The 19,604-nt window shown below is 36.8% G+C and overlaps 1 protein-coding gene across 1 annotated transcript in view; it reads right to left on the bottom strand.

The window, feature by feature from the left end:
* Positions 1-244: 244 nt before the first annotated feature.
* The window catches only part of LOC149806336 (uncharacterized), a 37,512-nt gene continuing 18,152 nt past the window's right edge, over positions 245-19,604 (bottom strand). The window contains exons 3-4 of the mRNA XM_089951735.1: positions 11,700-11,864; positions 245-4,457 (exon numbers count right to left, since the gene is read on the bottom strand). Coding sequence (XP_089807861.1) covers positions 4,294-4,457; positions 11,700-11,864 — 329 coding nt within the window. The 3' untranslated portion in view covers positions 245-4,293. The remainder of the gene's footprint in view (positions 4,458-11,699; positions 11,865-19,604) is intronic.

Below are 19,604 nucleotides of genomic sequence, written 5' to 3'. Positions count from 1 at the left end.
TTGTGTTTACCCAGAAACCTTCAATTTGTACATAAAAGATAACCAAAAAAAATTGTTTAAATTCATTATTATCCCTACAAAATTATGCGCACATGCATTAAAAGAAGCTGTTTTAATCGATGGCTGGATTAGAGAGAGAGAGAGAGTCAGCCTCCAAATTCTGCTAGAATGGTACCAATATACGATAAATATCTACACGTTGGTCAGATACAAAAAAATGTAGCCGTTAATATGTAAATCATCGTAAGATTTTCAGTTCTTTTTATTAAAATTTTCTTGCGTAAAGGCAACTCAATATTCTAACATGGAAAAACGTTTACAAATGAGCCCATTCTGTGATTTGAATGTACATAACCGATGAAATTGCTTACAAGTATAACATATAGCAAACGCCGATTTACCCTTTTAAATTTAATTATTCAACACGAAAAACGGCAAATAAGAGCATCCTTTTAAAGACCAATACTCCATTATATATGTTGTTTAAATATGACTATTGAGAAAATACAATGCGTATGGATCCGGCTACTCAGGACGCTGACTGTGTAATACATTGTTTACTTGCGGTAAATCGCCATTTGGCAGCATCGTGAAAAAAAAAGAATTGCCATATCCGACGCTAGAGTAAGATCAGAAAATATATTAGTCGATGTACTGTTTTGTTGGATTTAAAAGGTTACATGTTAAAGAGGGTAGAAATTCTGAAAATACAACAGCATAGTACAGTTAAAATGCAAACAGTTTTGTTCGTACATGTATGAGCAAGCAGTATATATTACTGTTATCGTCAGATAATTAATGAAAAGCATTCACACAAACTCAACAATTTAAATATCAATAAATAAACATCCCAAACAAAACAAAACACAAGAGATCCTATGGACACAATGTTATTCACCTGGCTTACCTAACAGTTGTTGTTAATTTGGGGTTTAAGGTAATTTCTAAGCGCAAAATAGGCTTTACATAGCGGACGGTATAATTGGTTAAGGCAGAACCCGGAAAAAACCCTGATAAGAACTATCCAACCCACGGGAAGCTACTGGCAACTTTCTCACAAACCCACATTATCCGAGCCCAAGATTCGAACCCACGTGGACAGAGGTGACAATGGTAGTGATCGGCAAAGACGAGCGCTTACATAACAGTCTTGGGTTGTATTGTAAGAACACAATCTACGTAAACTATCTCCAAAACTTTACATTACGTCAATTTTGCCTATTTCATTATATCCTGATAGAAATTCTTTCCAAAGATAAGGCACAATTAATATGAACAATCGTTTGCCCATAATCGAAATCATCCAAGATATTTAGGTGTTAATTTTACAAAGTATTATTTTAATTCTTGCAGTCAAACGTCTTGCACACGACATAAAATTACAATTTAATGATTGTTGCTTTTTTAGGGTCGTGTGGCCCCTTATCATTTGTAATTACATTTGAACGTGTTTCATGTGAAAATCAAAGTATAGTATTGTTTTGAACAACAAAAAGCTAGAAACAAAAACTATATAATTCGTGTGTGAAATGTCATAAAACAATGCATAATACATGTGATAACATATGTGACGATCGTTTCAAGCATTTTAACTTAACAATACTAGTAACTCCTATCAAACTCAAGTTTACCAAACTTGCTTTCAGACATTTAAGATTTCAAATATAAGCGTTTAGAAATAGTTGTCTGCAAGAAATGTATATATATATATATATATATATATATATATATATATATATATATATATATATATATATATATATATATATATATATATATATATATATATATATACACACGTGTTCGTATAAAGCACTTTGATATATCAACAGTATTGGTATATCAAATTGTGATCCGCCTATGGCGCATTAATACGCATATATAAACATGGTTTCAACAATATGCTGTCGAGTTCATAGATCAAAGATGAATTTCCACTGATTAATAATTAGGTACGTAAGAAAATAGCGATCAAAATTAATAATCCCCGGTTCTAAATGAATTTAACATGGTACACGATTTCATTGCAAACGTTGCTACTTTTCTTCCCCCCCCCCCCCCGCCATGTATAAGGGACAAAATACACAGCTATATGTAGTGAATGAGAAAAAAGAAATTGGGCTTGATGAAACCCTTGAAACTGAACTTACACGAAAAAACCTACAAGAAACTAGTTTGTACTAACGGTAAGTATACACTTTCCTTGCGATTTACATGCAGTGTTCATAATTCATAATATCAGTGAGTCCCAGTAACCTATCGACACTATACGGGAAATTTCTAGGTTACGAGGCACATGAATACTTTAAGTTATTTAATGCTTTGTTTGTTGTTGTTTTTTTTATTTCTTCAAACCTATAATAAGGTTCTAAAACCCGATTATTACTTAAATATGAAAATATTGGTTTCACTGCGTTGGGTAGTAAGGTAGCACACTAATCGACCAACAGCGAAATATAGAGATTGACAATAACAAAAATTCCCAAATGGTAATTCTCCCTTAACCCCCAAACAGCTCTCTCTCTCTCTCTCTCTCTCTCTCTCTCTCGATCCATGGATCGACCATCGAAGCAAGTAACTGTAAATATATTGAAATGTTTGAATTTCTTGTTGATTCGTCATTTCGCTTAGTTTATATTTCAAACTCATTTCCATGCATTAGATGGTACGCGACTGGCTGAGCGTTCAGTGTTCAAGTAGCTAACCATGCGTTTGTAGTGTTCTACTTTCCTCATCAAAATCATCTTTTATGTTTAAATCATATGTGTGCCTTATATTTATTTAATCAATGTGAATGAAAATAGAAGTTCAGTAAATAAGAACATGCAATTTATCAATTTGCAAAGAGGATTGTGAATAGCCACAAAAGGCACAAAACTAGATTTTGTAGCGGACACACTCGGCAGGAAAGTGAGGAGTTCATTCCCTCGGTCAATACACAGTTGCCTCTTGTCATTCTCAACTCCGCTCAAAGGCAAGTGTATGAATTTGTATGTGATAAAATAAAGTCTATGTCTAGTATGTACGCTGTATCTTTGATATACCACTCGTATACAATTTTCAATAAAACGAAGCTCGGCAAACTTCGTTTCCTTTTAATGAAAAATGTATACATCTCCTGGCATACCAATGATACAGAGTCTGTCACGTTCAAGATAGTCAGATCGCACAAAGCATGTACATCGATTAAACTGAATTGTTTCTAAATGCCATTTAAGAACATTACTGCATATGATATTTGTGAAAATTTAACTGTAAAGTTTTTTGCGTCTTGATGTTAATTAAATTGAGAGGGACACGAATGCAGCTGTGTTTCATCAACCATTTTTGCAGAGACTTTAATGTAATTTTATGTCGGGACAAAGTTACATTTATTAGAAAGACCATACGACTCGTACACCATGATAATTAAGGCCAATATCTCTCTTGGGCTATCGATACTGAATTTTCATTTAGCATTGCTTGTTTTCAGTTGTGCAACTATTGGCTTTAAACTAACTGTTAATACGGTGGGATTTGACGCTTGAGTAAATAATATATTTCTATGAAGTTTCCAACTAATGGATTTAAACTGACTGACAATGCATTCGGATTTGACCTTTGATTAAATAATGCATTCAAATACATTTTTCAGTTTTAATAAATGTAATTTCTTCAATGTCTTATCCTAGTGTTATATTACCTATATGAATTTCTGTCATGGTTGATATTGTTCTATATTTGTCCTTGTACTTTATTATTGTGTTTTTGACTGTAATAGTAACTGCATTGGTAAATGATACTAACGTTTTCATCTAACGTGTTGCGTTGACACATAACTGAGACAATGGGTGGGTTCCCTTTGACCAGGAAATGACCAGGCAATGGCTAGTATGAGGCAATGACCTGGCTCCGTATTCTGGAAACATTTTCAATACGATGATCAAACTTAAAAAAAGCCAACAGATTCATAAGAATTAATGTTTAAAATGACTCTTTCAGACTTAAATGTGCATGCTATAAGATGAGACAATATTTTGAAGATGTTCAAAGTTCGATAACTCTGCTTAAGTTCTAATTAAAGTTATTGACTGCTAGATTTCGGGGCCTTCGAGTTTGAGTTTTGTTGTTGTTGTTTAATTTTTATTTTTTTGGTTTTGTTGTTGTTGTTGTTTATATCAAAAGCAGTTTTCGGCAATGTGGGACCAGGTGTTTCCTATAAATCTATTTTTCTTCAATATATGATTGATATATCAATAAGAACAATGATGCGGGAGGTGGCGGGGAATGGTAGGGATTAGCAACAAAACTGTTTTAACTGTATTTCACCCCACAACATATTATGCATATACATAATGCAAGGACGGTCAGGATGATACAAATCAAAGCTGCGCCAGGTAGGGAGAACACAATCGAGGACCATCCAACAGATGTATAGTTGCCAACAGTAACGAAGAATCCAATCCCGGCCAAAAGTTCTGAAAAATAATTAGAAAAAAAAAGAAATATAAAAGTTTAAAGACCGAGTTTGTCAGTATAATATAAACGAGCAAAAATATTGAACATAAAAATCCTGCTTGGTTGATCTTCGACATAAGATTCAGATTTTATAACAAATTTATAAATCAGAGAATCTTTTAGTAGCAATAAATTCACACACAAACACATACATGTACAGACAAGCTTTTATACATACCATTTTATATATTTCTATATCAATTATTTTATGAAAATTTTGATGCAAATTTTTACAATCCTTAGTATTAAGACCATTTTGGATAAAAAGTATGTAACCGATAAATCTAGTAATTTTTTTTAATCGGTTTTTTCATGTCTCCATGCACAGTATCGACTGGCATGAACGAAAAAGTAAAGAGTGATTATTTGTATGAATATACTGAAACAATTTAATGAACTCCCCAAGCCTCTGTTAAACACTCTAATTTTGACTTTAACTGAACGAAAACATTTTGTGCATTATTTCTAGGAAAAGGTTTTAAATTTTCAGGATCATTGCTGTAGACCTGAACATTTATAATGAGATTCAAATGAATAAAACCAACACGAATTTGCACAATTTTTTAGAGAAAAAATGTGCATTTAAACCTTTTGAGAAAACTATGTATTTATACTTTTTCGACAAATATATATGCCATACCTTGTGACAACTAAAAGCATAATTGAAAGGGAAAAAAAACATAATAATAATTAAGGAAAATAAAGCAAACAATGCAAATTTAAATATACATACAGAGAATAAAATGTACAAAATATGTCTATATTTTGTAACCCCAAAAGGGAAAAAGATCATAATAATATTCATGAAGGCAATCAAAATAACTGATATAAAACGATATATTTTATATGTGATTATTTTCCTTTAACACTGAAATAATTTAACTACAGCATGAAAACAACCACATATTTTATTTTTGTGAAACATTTCAACATAGCATAATTCAGCGTCCTATTGAGTCTTTCTGTGGAAAAGTCCCAGGATCATATACCACACCTGCCAAGGTGTACAAAACTGGGTGCTCTGTATTGCTACAGAAGTTCCCAGACCTCTTCCAAATAATATGGTATTAAGGAGTCGTCCCACATGAATTTAATAAAGAACCCAATGTCCACCTATACAAACGAAAAGGGCAACCTTCAATAATGCGACAACCACAGAGAAACCATCCTCCTGTCAATCGCTGGCAAGATATTTTCGCGTGTCCTGTTCAATCGACTCATTCACACCATGAGCAGTGTCTGCTCCTAAAAGGCCGGTGTGGTTTTCGCGCAGGGCGAGAAAGAGTCGACATGATATTCGCTGCATAACAACTCTACAAATGTCCGAAACAACATAACTCTTCACAAACATTATTTACCTGACAAAGTCATTTAACAGAGTCCGAAAAGATAGATTTTTGAACATCATGGCAAAGTTCGACTGCCCGAATAAGTTCATCGTAGTCGTTCGCTAATTCCACGACGACATGATGGCCAACGTAATGGATGACGGTGAACCCTCGGATGCCTTCCCTGTCACAAATGGCATCAAACATGGCTGCATTCTGGCGCGCACACTCTTCAGCATGACTTTCACTGCCACTCTCACATATGCGTTACAAAACAGTGATGAGGGAAACCATGTCAGATACCGGACTAAAGGGAAGCTGTTCAACTCCAGACGACCGCAGGCAGTCAGAAAAGTGAAGAACATTCATTAGGGGCTTCCTTTTTGCTGACGACTGCACCCTAAATGCCAGCTCAGAAGAAAACTTGCAAACCAGCATGGACAGGTTTGCTAAGGCATGCGAAAACCACGGCCTCACGAGCAGCAGCAGAAACACCGAAGTCATGCATCAACATGCGAATGAGAAGCCATACTGCGAACCGAGCATCACAGGACAGGGTCAGAAATCCAGACTGTCGACAACTTCACGTGTCTGGCCATCAACCTCTCAAAAAAAACAGTCACCATTTACGTTGAAGTCAACAGCAGAATTGCCATAGCAAGCTAAGCCTTCGGGAGACTACCTAGGAATGTGTGGAATCGCAGAGGAATCAGCCTTACCACCAAGCTGAAAGTGCACCGTGCTGCAGTGATTACCGCCCTCCTGTATGTCAGCTAGACGTGGAATAGCAGACATCCCAGGCAATTCATTCAATTTCACATAAGCTGTCTCCGCTGGGTATGCGGATACGGTGGCAAGACGAAATTAGTGACATCCCATTCGTCTTCACGTTGCTGCAGAGAGTCCAAGTGAAATGGATAGGACACATCGTCGATCTGTCCGAGGAACGGATTCCAAAACAGCCTCTATGGCGAACTCTGCGAGGTAATGCGAACTGTTGGATGACAAAAGAAGCGTTTCATTGACTCACCAAAGGTGTCCTTGAAAAATCTGCATATCAACTATGCCTAACTGGAGACCCTTGCACAAAGCCGTCCCTGCTGGCGTAGCAAGATCACATCTGGCACCCGAACAGAACAGCAGAGAATTGCTGAGGTATAGCGAAAACGTGCCACTCGTTAGGCCAGAGCTACTAGCATCGTTACTCCCATACCAACTCTTGTGTTCTCCACATGCGGGAGAGAATTCCGTACCCTGATTGGCCTTATAAGTCATCTCCGGACGCACCAGTTGACAACAGAGCTATAGTAATATTCACCACCGATGGACGAATACTATTAAATCTGTTAAAAGTATAGTACATTTTTATTCTGTTTTCCTCAAGCCACGTTTCATCTGTATTGTTATTACATTTGCCGCTTTGATCGACACAGAGCTTTGCTGATCAACATATGAAATATGCTAAGACATCTAGGATGGTGATGTCTGTTTAATATTTTAGTGGCAATCTTCACGCATACTTACCGAAGACGTCAATAATATTTAACAAGTATTTGACACATTTAGTCTCTCTGGAATATTTTTTCATGGCGATCAAATCTGCAATCTAAATATCATCAACACCATTATGATCAACTATACGCCTAGGTAAATGGCGTCTTGCTGCCACATGTAGATTTTTTTGCAAGCATGTCACTTATTTTTGTCTGGCCGACAGAATGGAAGGCATTTTTTAATTATTTCCTAGCCTTTAGTTTTCTTGGCTTTAGTTTTATCGGTTTTACTTTTCCTAAGCCAACCTTATATTTAAGTTCGACAGAGCCTCAGAAAAAATTTTGTTCTTGGCGCCCTCTCATTCCAGTTGTGACTTTATTTCAGCTAGTTTATTAGGTATAGTTTTATCCTTTTGTTTCTTTTTTAATTTAGGCGTATCAGTAAGTCTTGTTACAGCTTTGTTCATTTGATGCAAGTCAATGTCGAAGTGCTCCTGGTATTCGTATTCTATAGTCGACAACAGACATCAATAGGAGACTCCAAAGAGCTTAAAATATTTGAGGTATAAATCTAGACAGCGTGATTATACTCCTTTATTACACAACAACTCTGTTCAGACCAGGCCCAGGAATTTGACGCGGATGATATATGCCTTAGTATTCGCGCGTACAGCTCGTTCATAATTTATTGGCCACGCTTAGATAATATTTATTTGTTGTGGTTGTCATCACGCGTTAGGCTTCTTCCGTCAGTGCATTGTTTTTAGAGCTTGTTTGACTTCTGTTAGCGTTGGAGAAATTTTCTCTACGAACTCTTGACATGCTGCACTTCTTGTTGCTGATGCAGAGCCCTTTTTAAAATTTGAAACAGAAGGACCACTTTGTCTTTGCTATACCAGGCAACAAAGCACATATCCTACCAAAATAGCGACCGTAAAATCATCCTATAATCTATTTGTGCTTAATTCATGTTGGTTTTATTATACATGACAATTACATTGTTACATCTTCTTGTCGCAAATACAAGTAAAATGCTACGCGCTCGTTATTTAAGGGCACGCTGTTTCCTGATTGGTCTGTGAGTGACATTGCAACTTCTGGTATTCTGTAGACATTATTTACTGGATAATAAATTAGCGCTGAAGGCTTGACTGTCGTAAGTGATCCTGGTGGCGCATTATGAAGACTTGACTGTCGTACGTGATCCTGGTGGCGCATTATGAAGGCTTGACCGTCGTAAGTGATCCTGCTGGTGCATTATGACTGAAACTATAAATAGCGTGGCTAAGGCATATGATCCTTCGGCTGCATAACAATAGGACAACAACCTCTTTTTTTCTCGCTAATGTTGGCTGGAAAATCACCATTGGGCACACCGTACCCTTGCAGAATGTGTGAGCTAAATCAAAGCAGATGTCGCAGACTGGTTTTGAAAGGAAAATGAATTCTTGAGCGTTATTCTTGTCTTGAGTGTAAACATAATTTGGTTTGATAAGTATGTTGTCACCAAGGTGACCCTGTTCTCTTTTGATTTCTTTTCTCGATGTCGAAAACATTTGACGCGCCTGGAATGCTAGACAACAATGTTCCTGCATCTTGTGAATGAATAAGATTCCTGAATTTGTTGTCGCTTTGTTGTTGCTCTCTGGAACATTGTGACACGACTATCAAATTTTACTAGAAATTATAAACTGGTGCAATTTCATAGCGCGTGTCCTCTATGGGCGTGCGGTATCGGATAGAAAAATTGTTACTGCTGTTTAGTCCATCAAGCTACGAGTCGAAGAGAAGAGTGTTCGACATGGCTATATTAAAGCATTGCACACAACTTTGTATTCGATATTACTAAGAAAGATTTGCCGAAGTATTTACCATGCAACTAGTATTTCAGTGATTTCGTTGTCAACTTCTACGCCTACGTTCCTAGCTTGTTTACCTGCTGCCTGCAAGCTTAGTCAAGCGATACATTCATATGGACCGCTGTAGGAAATTATGTTCACAGTACGTATCTTAGGTCTAACTTTCAGTTTGGTACATGGCTTTTGGTCCAGGTTTATCTAGGATATTTTAGAGGTTAGTCCTAACATTCTTGCCTTCATCAACGAGCTTTCTTAAAGCCAGGAGACCTTTTCCCGCTTTTCTGCTAATGTGTGTTTTTGCGTCTGCATGGTCTTGCCTTAAAGATAACACACCTTCGTACTCCTTTTCTAGTAATGATCTCTTGTCTTTATCTTTATTTGTATCAGACACTGGCACCGGTGTTTTTCTACATGCATTTCTTCTGATTATATATATCGTCTGATCGCAGCACGGTCTGCTTTCAGAAAAGTGGAGCCATATCTTCAAAACAAAAAGGCTATGTGCAAGTATGCTTACATTAAGCACACGAAACAATTAAAACAAATTAGGACTTACTTGCCTGACTCCGCATTAAGTATAGTATGGCAGATCTCGCTGAAGATTTCAGAATAGTAGACAACATTGTGGTCGAACTAAGCCCAATGTGTGATAGCAAATAGGAAAAAAATCAATACAAAAGATATCTGCACCACAACTTTCAAAATAAAAGCGTTAGAACTGAAGATGCTGGCGTTTTTCTAGACGACGGCGAGAAAATAAATACTGATCAAATTAAACTTTGGTACCGTCAATACCGGTCTTGACAAAATCACTTCTTGCTGACACGTTTATTATATTCTTCTCTTAGTACACGTCTGAATTTTTCCAGCTTGGAAGGTATCTCATTGTAAAAATCAAAGTTGTCCAGATGCTCTTTCCACGCCTGATAAATTATTCTGAGAGCGCCCTTGCCAAATGTGTACGCACTATTTAACATTCTGATATCATATTTCATCCCACTGACATCTTCTGTATTCAAGCTTATGAGAAATGTTACTTTAGCATTATGTATGCGTTCGTAGGCGGCCATTATTCTGCTTAAGTCAAATTGGTACATTACACCAATTTTGCAAGGATTTCTCCGAGGTTCTTCTGAACACATAGTTATGCAAACCAAATTTGTTTCCCAGCAGAGTCTATAAACACGAGAAAAAGTGAGGAGAGTCATTGAAACAGAACAACGTGTTGGTGAGCTCAAAGTAGTATTTTACTATAATACTATGATAGTCATACTTATCTTTCACAACCATTCTTATTTTCTTTGCAATAAAAACATTGTAAATAAATGTGATAATTTTCAAACCATGTCATACTTGAAGTCCAATAAATAAATAAAAACATGTGATCCACCCTTTTTCAACTTCCCGTTTATCCGATGATGTCCAATGAGCTTTTATAATTTCTATAATGTTAAGATAAAACGACAGGTACCGGTATTCCGAAATTTATTATAGTTCTATAATTGTATGTTTAAAGTATAGTTATTCCAAAATTTACTGTAAGATTCAACGTTAAAAATAGAGGTATTCATTATTTATGATTGGATTTAACGGTACAATCAGAGTATATCGAAAATGCATGATAGAACAAAACGATATCATCAGAGGATATCAGAAATATATTATATAACTTTAAGATAAAAATAAAGATATTCCGTAACTTTTGTTTGGGACTAACGGTAACATCCGAGGATATCTGAAATAGCCACTATCTTGGAATTTAGGCTGCTGGCATTTGCCGCCATCTTAGATTATAGACTTCCCTAGCAACCATGTTAAGCGAACAGGCTCACAGGGCACTCTGCACGTGCCAATTTCTATAGGTAATACATGGCGACTTAATTAAATATTATTACCTAGCAAACATGTTAAGTGAACGGACTCCCAAGACGCTTTTATTCATCACATTTAGATGTGTGTGTGTGTGTGAGATTTGGATTTTTAACGTAGCTTAAACAATTTTTCAGTCATATCGCTACGATGTCTGCAGTGTGGCAGTCTGTAGTGATGTCTAGCACTGGGGCATCATGCCACAGACATGTAGCATGATGTCACACCCAGTCACATTATCCTGACACCAGGCCGACCAGTCCTAACACTAACCTCTTAATACTGAGCGCCAAGCGAGACAGCTGTTAGTGCTGTATTTTAGATGTCTTTGGTATGACTCGGCCTGGGTTCAAACCGTCGACCTCCCGCATCAGAGGCGAACTCTCTAGGCATTAGGCCACCGGAGCGGTCACATTTGGATGTAATCGGAAAAAGTTTTATTCCTCGCATACTCAGTGTTTATGTGACACAAGATACTGGAAAAGTATTTATTACACTAACTACTGATGTTACCTTTCTGACATGCCGAATAAAATACACAACTAATCTGGAAGGGCTCTATACCTCGCACACTCCGTATTTATGTTACGCACACACACACACACACACACACACACACACACACACACAAATGCGCTATTGGTACCACTTACGACTGATAATATAGACCGCAGACAGTGCTCTCTTCGAGTGTTTATTGTGCCAAATCCAGGCTATGCTGTCTCCATTAATTAACATTCTATAGCAGATGTACCCGCCTATCCCCAGGTCAAGGACGAAGGCGATAAAAGCCAAGCCGAAGATTCCATCATTGATGACTGCAAAATACATGTTAAACTGTATGTCGAAATGGTATGGTGGGATGAATGGATAGACGCTAACGTCCTATGACTTAATTTAGGTCACATATATTCAAAACTACTGAATATGCTCATATCAACGCGGATCCAAACTCATTACAAGTTTATTTGATTACGAGAATCAATAAACAGTTTATACATTATAAATGCTAAATCGGAAGAGAGTTGAGTGAAGGGAAAAAAATCTGTAGATCAAGAATCAAAATGAATCGGAACGGATTCCGATTTAACTCTCGAAGACAGCTATATTGTATAACTGTATAATAAATACTATGGTGATATATGGTTAGAGATGTGATTTTTATTCATTGTGGCACTCTGTGAAGTTAAGACTGTATTTTGTTGGAAATTAGATAGTTTGTGAAGTAGGTTCTTTGGAGTTTTGATATCGAGAGTATAAAAATTTACCCCCGATAAAAACTAAAATATTAAAAAGGTACATTATAGATCTTTGTTTTTTGGTTTGTTTGAATAAATACTTATACTAAGATAGTCCCATAATCTGAATATTTAAAACCTCACTCAGAGCGAAGTTAGTGAAGATTGAAATTTGTTAAATTTGCGTTTACTTTATTTCAGTGTTGACTTATATTTTAACTATGAGAAGTTTATAAGGCTCGTTCAAATTCAAAGAATTTGTTGCTTTGATGGACATACAACTGACTTGGATTTGGTGCTATCATAGAAGAGTTCAATGTGATTTGGCCTATTCATTATTGCCTAGACTTGTTATTAACCAATTTTCATTTTTTAAATCCATTCATGTTCATTAAAAGGTTAGGCTACATATCAGGGGCTAATTGTAAACGGAATTAAGACTATCGGTAAATGATTATAGTAATGAGGTTCCAAGAGTCAAACGATGGAAGACCTCAACATTGATAGTTACGATGGTAGATGGGCACCCCACAACCCACCCCCATCCCACACACACATATCCGGGTTGGCGTCTTACATTGTAGGACTATGGATCCTACTGTTGTGTTGTTAGTCTTTGAAACCCATTTGTCTATAGTTTTATTTTCATTTATAACAACTGCCGTGAAAGACCAAAAACTAGCATACATGCAACGTTAGTTTTCTCCAGATTTAGATCAAATCAAGCCAAAAAAAAGAATGATTTATTTTCAGGGAAAAAAAAGGTCTGATTTTGTCAAAGTTAATTTATTCAATTTATTCACTTTTTAGAATGAGATATAAAAAATACTAATTGTGTTTGAAGGCGTGCAATGTATATGCCCTTCGTTTTGTGTTCACATTAGTAACTGTGCCCGTGACTGTATTCATAGAAGTTGGTATAGTGTTCTCCGTACCGTGTATACAGAAATAAACGCAGCTCGTCCTGATCACATGGTCATGTTCTGACCAATGAAAATATGTGCTTCATTTACCAACTAATGCAGCTGCAATTATTACGAATTACACGCTAAAGTATCTTAAATTTTTTTCTATATAATTTTCTACAAGTTAAATGAAAGTAACTTTGTCAAGGAAATAGTATATAAATGTCTTGCTAAATATCAAGTGTTGTAATTTTTAAAAAATTACGTCATATATAACATTAAACTAATTTTATTTGCAAGTGAAAGCTAAGTTTAGTTTAAGTTCATTCACGTCATGCTTTTATACTCAAATGATACGACTAAATGAAGCGTCTTTCAGTTTATATGGGGTTCATGTTGACCTAAGTTAAAGGAAAGTCTTAACGATGGTAAATGGTTACCCAGGTTCCTTAATATCACAGACTGGCATGTGGCTATTAAGTTATTTTTGGTTGCATATACAATGCTTGTTGTGAGAACATTCCAGGACCAAGACATAACTATCTCAATGTTGTCTACTTCTAATTTTTGTATTTACCATTACATCCCTCATTTGATGGTATAATTCCAGACATTTTGTGTAAATTTGTGTGTCCCAGTCCTGATAGTCCAAATTATTAATATATTAATTGTTGCAAATCGATAAATAATCGATTGCGAAAGACACACATAGATCCAAAACATATTAAAACCAATCCCATATATCCAGACCTTTGCCAAGATAATGATATCCCCATTTAAGTGGTAAAAGTCCTATTAAGTTGTATAAGTGTTGTGGGGGGGTGGGGTGCGTGTCTGTTTATGTGTGCCCGTGTCTTATGATCATGGACTCTCATTTTTCAAAACTGGGTCTAGAACACCTTGTATAATGACTAATTGATTTTATATGAATCTGGACATCCTTGTCCTAATTCATACAGGTAGACTACAGTCTTCTAATATCTATCATTATAATATTGACAAATTTTATAATTTCAAAAATTAAATTGTCCGGTTTCTTGAAAATAAGGAAACAAATGTTACCACACCAAAATATATATAAAAAGACGAAAATACTTGTAAAGTTAGTGTGATGTACGAATTGCTTGACTTTATTTGACCTCTATTTCATCGATTATGCCGTTTATACAAAGATATTCACGGAAGGGATCATTTCTTTCGTAAAACTATATGCTAAATTGACAGTATTGTTTTTCGACTTTTGCTTCTTGGTTTGGATACAGATATATTAAAATACATGCGTGGCCTACTCGCTTTTGTAGCGCTATTTCTTAGCAATAATTAGCGATACGAATTTTGTATTTGTTACAAAAAGCAAAAGCGATACAATTAACAAATAGTCGTTTTTCCGACAAATTTGCAATGACGTTTGTATCAATGATGTATTTACTATTTATGCATGCTTAGAGGTCAAATAACAAGATAAAATGTTTGACCTCAGATATTACATATAAGTACACATTCACTGAGATCAGCCATAGTATTCAAGTTGCCGACTAGCATCAATGCAAAAGACTTCGTTGAACTAACAAGAATAGACTGGACATAACACCAGATAAACAGAGACGGAGATTTATAACGGAAAGAAAGGGAGGACAGTACTTGCATGTTAGCGACAGACTGGTAGGTTGTTTCAACGGTTGTACAATAAGTAGGTACCGATAATCATAACAGTAATTAATACTTAAGAAGTTTTGGTTTTAATTTTTTATCCTAGATACAGCAGTAAAATTGCTCGTAATAATCCTAACCAGAAAATCAACATCTTCGTGTTGATTGTATTACACTGCTTCGGACCTATCTGTTACACCCTAACCTGTGGGAGGATTCAAGCTAAGTGTGTACAAGTACAGCAAAGTAATTCAGCAATTGCATAATAATTAAAATATGAATATATACCTATGAAATAACCATGTTGCTTTTTGTTGGTTTACATGTATTATTTTTTTTAAAAATAATTAAGTAATTAAAAGGGTTAGAATACCACTGAGGTTGACCCTGCCCTGTTTGGGCAGGATTCGAAACCGCACACTTTTGTTTCCGAGTCCGGCACGCATATGTTAAGTAAATAAAATAGCCTGGCGTAATCAATGGAAAATAAAGCCATAAAACGAGACAGATAGGGATAAAGAAGGAATGCATTTAGATAGGCATTAGGCAGTGTTGGCTTATATAAATAGGTCTGATGAAATATGAAAAACGATGATAACTTCATAATAAATAAGCGCATTGCCATTAACTTTCTTATATAGATGCAGAAAATGCTTCTCTAAAGACCGAGGTGCCTACATAAACTGGATCAACAACTGTCATATGTGGAGGCAAATAAAATACATATCTGTCTACATATTATTGTATTCAGTCTAGGCCGAAAATTTGATTGCTTTGCAATTAATCTAGTATTTAAAAAATGGTATCTGTTGTTTTGTGGCTTTTACGTGCACCTGTAGCACACTATCAGATATGATGCCGAGGAAACTGGAGCTAAGTGCCGTTGCCAAGGACACACTCAGGCAGCCGACCAGACGGGTATCTATCCACTACATTTGGAATACGAGTTCGACACGCGGTTCCCCAAAAGATGTGGATGGATGTCAGAGCATTACCTTATGCTTCTTCCGCAAAATATGACAGAATCTTTGTGGCACTTCCTAATAGTTTTTCAGATAATTTCTACTTGTAAATATATGTTACGAAGTACACATACTTCCACATTGAACTTTACCTTAGCAACAGGGAGGGAGAATCCTACAAGTGGTATAGAAGCCCCAAAAACGCGAAATAACCCCTTTAACACTGCATGCTGTTGTCGTCGCTGTCATCAGGGACACCCGTTACAACTTCCAAACACCGAAATGAAACCGCGTTGACGCTTCGTTGTAAACGTAATTGTCGCCGTTGCTGCTGCGTGCTGTTCTCGTCGCCCTTCCTGCTGCTCTCTATCTGAAAAACGTATCTAACCCAACTCGATACCGTGTTCGAGGATCATGTAAGTTTATCGTTACAAACCCATGTGGTTTTGCCTGAGCACGACTAAAGAAATGTTTAAAAAGTTTATAATCCATATCGCCACTGCACCAGGTCTGATGTATATTTCGTAACGTGTGTGCGTCAACTCCGTTAAACATCGCAAGAATGTTACAGTTGTCCCTGATCACTTTCGGGATTTGTGTATATCGTTGAGTTACATAAATTACATCCACGTTTTTATGTCTGCCGCGTGAGAATATCCTGGCATGATTTGATTGTTTATCCAACATCACATCGTCGTACACAACTAAATTATTAATACTCCCATCGATATCATCGATACTTGGTGATTCATCAATACTAGTAATAAATTCAACAACATCATCACCGTCGTTTAGCGACTTTGCACGATCATTAAAATCTTTTAACACGCTGTAGCATCGCTGATCGTCCACAGATGGAGCTACCAAATACAACTTATCCCACTTCATCCACTTCATTATTAAATTAAGTAACAACTGCGTCTTACCACTCCCAGATGGACCTATAATTATCATTCGAATTGAATTTGGTAGGACTGAGTTATGCTTAACTGGTTCTCGTTTCCTTGTAGCAGAAAAGTCAGTGATCTCCATTAGATATATTATAAAAGAACATGGATTTATATTGTGTGAAATGTAGAGTACGTACCCCAACTGCAGACATAACAACCACTACAACAAAAAATAATCGACAAGCGCTTACAGGCAAGTGTGAACGATGCGGCACAAAAAAGTTTAAATTTATTCCGTCAGGTGGAGCGCCGAAACCAAAGTCAGCGCCAAAACCAAAGCCAAAATTAAAGTCAAGTAAAAAAAAAAAAGGAGGTGATATCGCAGCCAAGTTAGGAAAATTACCAGGAACTCCGTGGGCTAAATACCCAGGAGAAAAACATCTCCCATGATATAATTACTGTGGTCCTGGAACCCGACTTGATATCATACTTGATGACCAGAATCAACCAAACCCCGGAGAAGAACCAGTAAATGCCATCGATAGCGCATGCCATGTCCATGATGTAACTTACCGAAGTAAGGATCTACAGCATAGACATCTCGCAGATGTGAAATTAATTTACGCGTTAAATGCCATCACTGATAAATCTTTCAAAGAAAGTTAGCTAGCTGGTTAATAAAATCTGCGATGAAATCTAAGCATGTATTAGGCGCTGGTAATTAATTATAATGGAGTCAATTTATTATTCCCCAAGAGGATACTGGAGAGGTAGCGCAGCAATCGGCAAGCTCGCCAGTGCAGCAGCGGTTACACGTGATACTGCAGCAGATTGGTTATCCAAACAAGCAATATGGCAAATTTATCTACCGCGTCCTACAAAAATTAATTTTGCACATTTTGATGTTAGTATACCAAATGAAGTTCATCAAGCTGATATATCATTTCTGCCACATGATACCATTCGTCGCCGAATATACAAGTACGCGTTAACTGTAGTTGATGTTGCAAGTAGATACAAAGATGCGGAACCGTTAACGACTAAAACAGCATCTGAGGTTGCTTCTGCGTTTGAACGAATTTATCAACGAGGACCTCTACGATGGCCACAGCCGCTACAAGTTGATCCCGGCAAAGAATTTCAAGGCGCAGTATCGTCGTTGATGAAGCAACATAGCGTCGCCATCAGACGAGGGCATACTGCAATTCACCGTGATCAGGCAATTGTTGAGCGATTTAATCGAACACTTGCTGAGCGATTATTTGGATATCAATGCGCGAAGGAATTCATTCAAGAAAAGAGATCGCGCGAATGGGTTGCAAGATTACCAAGCGTAATAACTGCGCTAAATAATGAGGTTACTCGAGTAATCAACATGAAACCTGCCATCGCGGTCGCAAAAAAATATATAAACTTACCACGACGTGATTCTTCAGTACAACCAATACTGGGTGATGTCACTGTGAGATATTTGTATGAACCAGGTGAACTTGAAAATGGTAGCGCGAGAGCAACTGATCCTATTTGGAATATTACCACACACAAGATATCTAACATAACTAGATCCACTGGTAGGCCGGCAATCTACAGGCTGGATTCGACTGCTCCCCAACGTGGATTCACACGTGAAAAATTACAAGTAATTCCCGAGGACACACAATTACCACCCCGATCACTTAACTAGCACCCAAAGGTGCCAGCACCACGACTTCGATTACATTTAAGATAGGTCAGCATCACATTATCGCGTGTATGACCAGCGCTGTTATCTTTTCTGTCTACGGTAAATTGTTTTAGGTGTTTATCCGAATACTGCCATAACATTATACAATTACAGCTCGCACAGTGATTATTCTGTTGTTGTTTTAGCACGTTAATAAATTCAACATCAAGGTCAAATTCTCGATTACTTTTTTTGTCGCTGTATTTGTAACCGGCTAATTTTTTTCTTATTATGTCACTGTTGTTCTCACTGTTATCAGCGTTTGACTCATCCAAGACAATTCTTCGCAATTGAGATATTCTTCTCACTCTGGACACAGCTAAGTAAACTAAGTTTGACCATTCGATGCGATCATCAACAATCCAGACAGTTGTATCACTGATAGTTAGTCCTTGAGAAGAATGTATCGTCGCTGCGTATCCTAGCGTCCACGGGGATTTACTCATGGGCAGTGCGTCTTTAGCGGCATCAATGTCAACTAGCACAATATCATTCAATACTAAATTCTGCTTTTCTGTTTTTCCAGGAATATCAACGTCGATATTTTGTAATCGCGTGTCAACTGGTCTGTAACATAACGGCGTTGGCAACATTGGAAATTTTTCTTGATGTAATTGAAATAACCGCTGCTGAAGTGTGTCTCTATCTTTCTACTTGCCACTATTAAATCGTCCGGTTTCCACTGTTGTAAAAAGTCGCTCTCGGAAATTTCGGGAATTATCTCGCGCATAATTTCACATTGAATTTTATTTGGTTGCAGTCTGATTAATTTCTTAAATCCCTTCAACGTTGCATCAAGAGCTCTAAAATCATCAGATATTTCTTCGTAGTAATCTACAAAATCTTTTAACCAATCATGTGGAGATTCTCCAATAAATGGCGGTGGTTGGCCATGATCGCCACACGCTATCACAGTTGTATTTTTTGTCAGCAACCAATCTAAAAGTGTTTTTAATATCTCGAGTTCCACTGTGTCTATTTCATCCCAAATTATTTTCTCGGGAATATATTTTTGTCCCATTCGCGCTGAAGTCCACGTGCCGCCGCTGTATTTAAAAAAGCCGTGCCAAGTACAAGCTTTTACTTTTCGTTGTTTCATCTCTCTGGCAAGTCTACGTGTAGGTGTTAGCACAATTAAATCACAGTTTCGAAATAACTCAATTGCTCGCGTTGTTTTACCAGAGCTTCCG

This window comes from Sinohyriopsis cumingii, chromosome 1 (assembly GCF_028554795.1).
Source record: "Sinohyriopsis cumingii isolate HCF-2022 chromosome 1, ASM2855479v2, whole genome shotgun sequence".
Taxonomy (NCBI): domain Eukaryota; kingdom Metazoa; phylum Mollusca; class Bivalvia; order Unionida; family Unionidae; genus Sinohyriopsis; species Sinohyriopsis cumingii.
This window is presented reverse-complemented; position numbering and strand designations above follow the sequence as displayed.